The sequence below is a fragment of the Sinohyriopsis cumingii genome, chromosome 15 (assembly GCF_028554795.1).
Source record: "Sinohyriopsis cumingii isolate HCF-2022 chromosome 15, ASM2855479v2, whole genome shotgun sequence".
In the NCBI taxonomy this organism is placed as follows: Eukaryota; Metazoa; Mollusca; class Bivalvia; order Unionida; family Unionidae; genus Sinohyriopsis; species Sinohyriopsis cumingii.
The window spans coordinates 131,143,966-131,151,466 of record NC_142975.1 but is presented as its reverse complement, the minus strand read 5'-3'; the positions used below and the strand labels follow the sequence as shown (position 1 = coordinate 131,151,466).

General features: G+C 35.6%; 1 protein-coding gene across 2 annotated transcripts in view; it reads left to right on the top strand.

Annotated features, from left to right (window-relative positions):
- Nucleotides 1-7,501, top strand: part of LOC149782786 (transmembrane protein 208-like) — a 38,229-nt gene continuing 30,728 nt past the window's right edge. Inside the window, exons 1-3 of one of the 2 annotated variants that reach the window (XM_089934297.1) lie at nt 64-140; nt 1,711-1,828; nt 2,354-2,449. In XM_089934297.1, the coding sequence (XP_089790423.1) occupies nt 2,426-2,449 (24 nt within the window). In that variant the 5' untranslated portion in view covers nt 64-140; nt 1,711-1,828; nt 2,354-2,425. Of the gene's footprint in view, nt 141-1,710; nt 1,829-2,353; nt 2,450-7,501 lie in introns of both variants that reach the window. The other variant, XM_089934296.1, reaches the window with a different exon arrangement.

Here is a 7,501-nt window from a genome sequence, read left to right as displayed (position 1 = left end):
TTCGTTTCCATTCGCCAACTTGCTCCTCCTGGAGTATTAGATATGGTACTTAATATGTTAAGAGTTACTTCTCTTGGGATAGCCACGACTTCTTTCCTCTCTCCATCTGGCGTACTTATTTTCAAGAACGAATTATGCCGGTAATATATTTTTTGTATAGTATCTTGGATCAAAGTATATCATCGATCTAGTAAGAGCATTTGCATTGAAAATACGCGTTCATTTCATCATATTAACTTATGCAGGGCAGGTGTTAGCATGGGAATTTGGACTAGAACGGGGAGGATAGTTGATAGCACAGGTGCTTGACGCGAGCTTGATGTTGAGAAACAAAAAAATAATCTGAGGGGGAATAAAAAGCCATACACTTACAAAAATACCTTAGATTACCCTCATAACCCGTTCTGATATAGGACCCTCTCTATCATACCATTTAAGAGAAAAGGTACGTAAGTCGTAACTTCCAAATACTTGGTTCCACCCATAACCCTCGATTTCCTTCTGCTATTTCCGTCTTTAAAGACACACGACCATACTCTATGGCTTGATTTACTCCTGATATATTTTTCTATTCATCAAGCCATATTGACTTTTCTGCGTTGTACCAAACTGAAGTTACGAGCTCCGAAACTTGCATTTTCGTGATTTTACCTCTTGGGACAAGTGCGAGCTTATGTGAAACCGGTGAAAAGAGCCAAATGTACCATGTTTGCTACTCTACGATAAATCCTTTCTTTAACTACAGAACTGAGCAAAGTGCAACAAATAGAATTTGAGTTACCTAAAAGACTGTGTGTGTAGGCATGTCTGGAACATTTAAAGTCAACATAACCATTTTACTCCTACTGTTTCTACACATTTGCTATCTATAAACAGGTTTAGGAGCATAATAATAAAAATAATAATAATAATAATAATAATAATAATAATAACAATGACCTTATTTAAAGACAAAGCTCATTTGGTCAACTGACCAATCTCCCATGAGGTATTCTACAATTACATTTATTCAAATATATACATGTCTCTCTCTGTCTCTGTCTCTCTCTATATACAGAGATCTCGGAAACGCTTAATTACATGTATTTGGACACCAATTTTTGATCTGGGATGCAGAAAATCACTGTTAACTTTTGTTAAGGCAGATTTTATTGATCTTTTTTCTTTAGTATATTTTTGTTATGTATGTTAACTTGTTCATCATGGATAATGAAGTCGTGGATGATTGAATATGGGGAATAAGTTCATTCCACAGACTCACTGGGTGGTGCCCCAAGTGGCTGAGTGGTCTAAAGTGCTCACCATTACGGATCATTGCCATCTCACCTCTGTCTGCTTGGGTTCGAGTCTCGGGCTCGGCTAATGTGGGTATATAAGAAAGCTTACCGGTAACTTCTCGTGGGTCAGTGGTTCTTTCCGGTGTTTTCCCAGGTTCTTCCTCCATCATTAATACTGGCTGCCATGTATAGCTTATCTTGTGCTGAAAATGGCGTTAAACCCCATTAGAACAACAACAACAACAACAACGACTCGCAGGGCACAAGCTAGGTCAGAAGTTTAGTGAGTTGATTCTTCCTCCAAGGGAGAAGTTTGAACTTGCAGGAAGGCATGGTTTTGGTTGGGAAATAATTTCCCATGCACACAGATATTCTTTGTATGCATGCATGTATGTGTGTATGACTGACTGACTGACTTTCCTTTTCTTTGCAGTAAACAACTGGCCCTCAAGCATACATACAGTTGTCACTGTGTTTTATTTATGTCACAATATGGAGCCAGATTTCTAGAAAATATATGTAATTATGGTTATTAAGGAAAGAAATTGCAGGTAAATGTAATAAGTATAGTGCATATAGATCAGTGAACACAGCAATATAGCATTATAATATCTTATTAAGTTATCCATCACATGTTTTTGTTTTAGAGATATCTCTCCTTTAGCAGAAACAGATATTGAATATTTAAATTAATTTCAAAGTTTGCCATTGACACAGTTTAACAGCATCAAAATGACAAATACACTGTAATGTATGGTGTTTTAACTTTATGTATTTCAAAGTTGTTATGATCCGTATATAACAGTGGTTCTTAACTGTTTTAGGTGGTGACCAGATTAGGTTTGTGGTGTTAGCCTCATGATCTGTCAAATGCTAAAAAAATCACCTATGTAGATTTCAGATTATTAAGGTTGATCTTGGCAACAACAATAAAAATAAAATGGAGACCCATTTGTTAAGAAGCACTAGTCTATGGTATTGACTAAGTATATTATGTTATTAATGTATATCAATTATGTCTAAATATTGAAGAACATTTTAAGCAAGACTGCTTATGACTTTTAGTTATTTTGCAGCCCAAAGGGAAGCAGGCCACCAAAGGTCAGAAGCAGATACAGGAGGAAAACCAGTCTACATTGAAATTCTACATGTACATCATTTTTGGTATCAATGTATGTTACATGGGGCATAACTTCTTATCAGTTCACAGCACAAAATGGATACTCTATAGAGATACTTTGCATTATTCCTGAATAAATGACCTAATTTCTTTTTATATTTCTTCATCAAAATGATATGATATTTAATTGTTCTTACACTACAGTCACCACCATTCAATTTCTGTATTATTTTCAATGAGAAGAAAAACTTTTTGATATTTGATTCTTTACCTCGCATGATTGATTAATTTTTTTAAAGTAGATTCCCCAATACATATGAGGACATGCACTCAAATCATAGGAGAAATCCAATTATTCTTCAAATTTGTGTGAAAATTTTGTTTGGGATGTTCAATTTAAACATACATGGCACCCAGAGAAGGCAGTTTTTAAAAAATATATGCAAGGGTACTTTGATTTCACAGTATTCATATTAAAGTGATAAGAAAATTCTAAATTGCATCTGTGGGTGAGTACCCCATTTTAAAAGTGCCCTCCCTGAGTGCCATGTATGTTGTAATGGAACAGCCCTTCCGCAGCCTGGAGATGTTTCAGTAACTAAAAGAAAGAAGTGATTTAAGAAATTACCCTGCCAGGTAGAATTGTTTACCAGTATAAGATGGTGTCTTTTTATGCTTCTCTTTACAGCAATGGTATCTTGATTTACCCATGCAGTCTGTTTACCATTGTGGTGTCATTTGTTACTGTGGTTACACAAAAGCCACTACACTCAGAAAAATGAAATTTATTGGGCATATTCCATTTCAAAAGTAGATAGCCTGATTGGACTTTCATGCATATGATGCAGTTTTTAGCTCTACTGAATATAGACCTGTTGATTGTCTTCCGACATCCATCCATCTTTTAGCACAAGTTTGTTATCACTACTCATCCTCAACTACTTCAGGGATTTTCACACAAATTAATCCCAAGGTCTGTTTGGTCCTAAATGAAAATAGTGCTGATCTAAAGTCCAATATGGTAATCGTGGAAGCCATCTTGAAAATCTGGTTGTTGCTACTACTCCAGAAAGTCATATTGACATGGTGTTTGCACCAGAAGACTTTTTATGATGTGTAATTGGTCCTAAATAAAAATGGTGCTGGTCACCACAGCAGCCATTTTGGAAATCTTATCGTTACTTTTCCTAACTGGAAAGTCATTTAGATAAGGGCTTGTCACCAGAAGATTTCTTATGATGTCTGGTTGGTCTGTAATGAAAATGCCACCCAGAATTCTAATATCACCACCACAGGGGCCATCTTCACAACCTTGTTATTGCTGTTCCACCTGAATGGATGTTTGTATCATCATGGGGGTTTCATCAGAAGACTTCTTATAGTGTATTGTTTGACTTAAAATATGTAATGTGCTGTCCAGATATCCAGTATTGCTGTCATAGTTGCCATCTTAAAGATCTTACCATTACTCACAGCAACGTTGGATTTTCACCAGACGACTTCTTATGATGTATGGATGGTACGAAATGAAAATGATGAAAATCTGTCATCCAGCATAGTTAATATGGCAGCAATCTTTAAAATCTTGTTTTTGCTCCTCCTCCTAAATGCAAGGTCATATTGTCACTGGGTTTTCACCAGAGGGAAAGTTATGATATCTGGTCAGTCCTGAATAAAAAAAATGGTGTTTATCTGACATCACATGTGGCTGCCATGGAGCCATCTTGAAATTCTTGTAGCTATACCTTCTCATTGAAAAGTCATATCAACATCAAATTTTCACCAGAAGACTTCTTATGGTATCTTGTTGGTCCAGGATGAAAATGATGCAGATGTGGTCGCCATCTTAAAAATCTTGTTATCGCTATTCCTCCAGAATTGTTGGTCATATTGTTATGTTTTCACCAAAAAGATTTCATATGATATGTGACTGATCCTAAATAAAAATGGTGCCCCACAGTCATCCACTAAGACTGACACAATCAACATTATGAAAATTTTGTTGCTAATTCTTCTGAATGGATGGTCACATGGACATGTGCTTTTTTAACAAAAGGCTTCTAATGGTGTCTAGTTTGTCCTAACTGAAAATGGTGCCAGGCTCTGTTATTGCTGCCGGATGGCTAATTTGAAAATCTTATTGGTCAAGAATATCAGAGATTGTTTCAACATAACCTCATTTGAAAGGAATAAATGGTCTTATCTTGAATTTGTGGAAATTCTTTTCTGACATTAGAGTTGTACTTTTAGATAGACTCTTATTTGGTCTTTTATCTGGGTTTTTACATTCTTTGACCTGATGTATTTTGTGAAAAGGATGATTACACAAAGAGTTGCTACATATATGTAGATTACCTGTTTGTATTTTTGTATCACTTAAATGATTTCTTCCAGTTTTGTAAATTTTACTCTGGGACTCTGGTTGCATTGAAGCAATTGTTTTTTTTTACACAGATCAGTTTCTAAAAAAACCAAGATATATATAATAGATAAATTGATTGATTGTGTTTCAAATTATGTTCATTTTTTTTTTATAACTTCAATTCACTGTTTGTGCTGCATAATAAAATCCAGCAAATTTTAATTGGTCAATAACCCATCTGTATGACTTCATACAGCTATAGCAAGACCATGAATACAATACCATATTATCATGTAGCCTTTAATAAGGATCTTCAAGCCTAATCCATAGCTTCCAACCCTCAAGAATTTGGCGTGAATTTCACAACTTTTCCAGCAATTCACAGATTCACGTCGCAAGCCAAAAGTTCACGAATTCTCCAATTCTCAATTATTTTAAATCTTTAATAAAAAAGCGATTTCCCATTAAGTGCTAGTCATGATATTCACAGTTGCTGAAACAGTCTGGTACTGCTGGTCGTGATATTAGTAGATATACAGCTGATTAGGACAGTTGGCCCGGTAGCAAGCACTTTAGCCTATTTTAATCTATATGTTTTAGAATAGTTTTGCAAATTTTTTTGAGAGAAACTCGGGCCTAACCAGAATTTTGCTCTGCCCATATGTCACCAGCACTGATTGGAGTTACCGTTCAGCATCGCATGTAAGATTTTGAAAATGCCTTCACCATCAAGGAAAAGGAAATGTATTGCTCAAAAAGTGAAGTTTAATTTGGAATATATCAAAAATTGGCAGTGCATTCTGCCATTAAACATTGATATTCATCATGCTTTTCGCACTCAGTGTGCCATCGCAGAGACAATGTGAGGAAGCACATTGGTTGCAAAATACATGTAGAAGTTGGGAAAATTAAGAATTCAGATTTCAGGTCTGGAATATTTTAAGCCATCAGCGGAAGACCTGCAAGCTACCAGTGCTGAAGCATTATTTGTGAGTTTTCTTGTCGAACACAATCTACCTTTATCAGCTGGAGACCATGCTAAACATTTGTTCCAACAAATGTTCTCGGACTCAAATCGCTTCCAGATTTTCCTGTGAAAGAACTAAAAGTGCTACATCTCCTGTTCATTCGTCACAGCAGCAGTGACAGCGAAAGAGTATTTTCTGTAGTGAGGAAAAATAAGAAAGACTTTAGGGCCTCCTTAGCTGCAGAAAATTTGTCAGCAATTTTGGTCACCAAGATGAACCAGCAGGCAAGAAGTCTGAACTGTTTAGAAAACAAATTTGCGATCAAGCAGTTGAGGAAGTTCAAGTCTGCCACGGTACCATGTCTTGATAAATAAATATTTCTGCATATATGTAGTGTTTTAATTTTATATTGCGATCTTGATATAGTGTAGTATTGATGGTCAGAGTGGATAGAGTTATTGTCATGGTATTTTTCACTAATTCATGTCCAAATTCACGACTTTTTATCCCTATTTTCACTAATTGTGAGCCTGGAAGGTTGGCAGCTATGCTAATCAATCTTATTCAACGAGAATTTTCACATGGCTCTAGTTAAAAATGAGTTTTCCTTATGACGACAAAATTAGGCGTTACCAAATTTAGAAAATTGATTTGATTGGTGGATGAGTTGAGGTGATGTAATATGTTATTGTGATGATGAGATGGCATTGCGTTTTGCATAAACATCAATAATTTCTTTGGCTGTTTGAGTCACATCGATGATCCATTTCTGTTTGAGACATGCCTCTAATCCATTTCTGTTTGAGACATGCCCTGATCTATTTAAAAAATGATGTATAATGGTATCAATTTAAGTTTACACTTGAGTTTAGTTTGAATGATCACAGAAGTTATATCTAGATGAGTTTTGAGATTGTGAGAAATGTCTTTGTAAGTTTGTTTGTATAAAGTTTTACTGAAGTACATTCAGTTGGTAATGAAATTAAATAAAGTATTTTACCAGACCCATTTGTTAATGATGGAAATCTCACAAAATTACATGAGTGTATTATTGAACAACAACTAGTTAGAATCTGAATATTATGTTTCTTTGATTTATCTGCATATTTAAATTCTCTTCATCGACCCACCTCACTACTCTTTTACGCAATCAAAATGGAACAATTCATTTGATGTTTGCTTAATATTAAGAAAGGTTGTACTGAACAGTGTCTGTTGCAGTATGATATGTTGCTGATAAAGATTTACAGGCTTGTGATATGGGTGCATATCACCAGCATGGGTTATAGATAGCCGTGATGGATCAATGGTTTGCATGCTGGACTCGTGACTGATAGAGTGTGGGTTTGACTTGTACAGTCGGACCATCCTGGGCCAGCTGCTATGGTGTGTCCTTTTGGTAAGGCACTTAACTCCACTTGCCTCTGCACTAAATAACCTACTAGTGTTGCTGTGCTGTAAAGCACCAAACAAGATGAGCATGAGTTATACATAATCCAAGCATAAAGCTTGAATTATACAGACCCAGGCCAGTGATATTCACCAGAATCATCTGCCTATTAATCTACATAGCTAGTTCAGAATAATTATACATGGTGTGTGTGAAGGAAATAAGGTAGCTCCTCTGTATAATGAACTTCACCTTTATGAATGTGTCATTGTGAGGAATATCCACCATGGATCTCATATGCTACCTTAATATTAATATAGAAACCCATAACGAACATCTTGCTAAAATAAAACATTATTTATAAACCTGGGCAGGATATGGTAT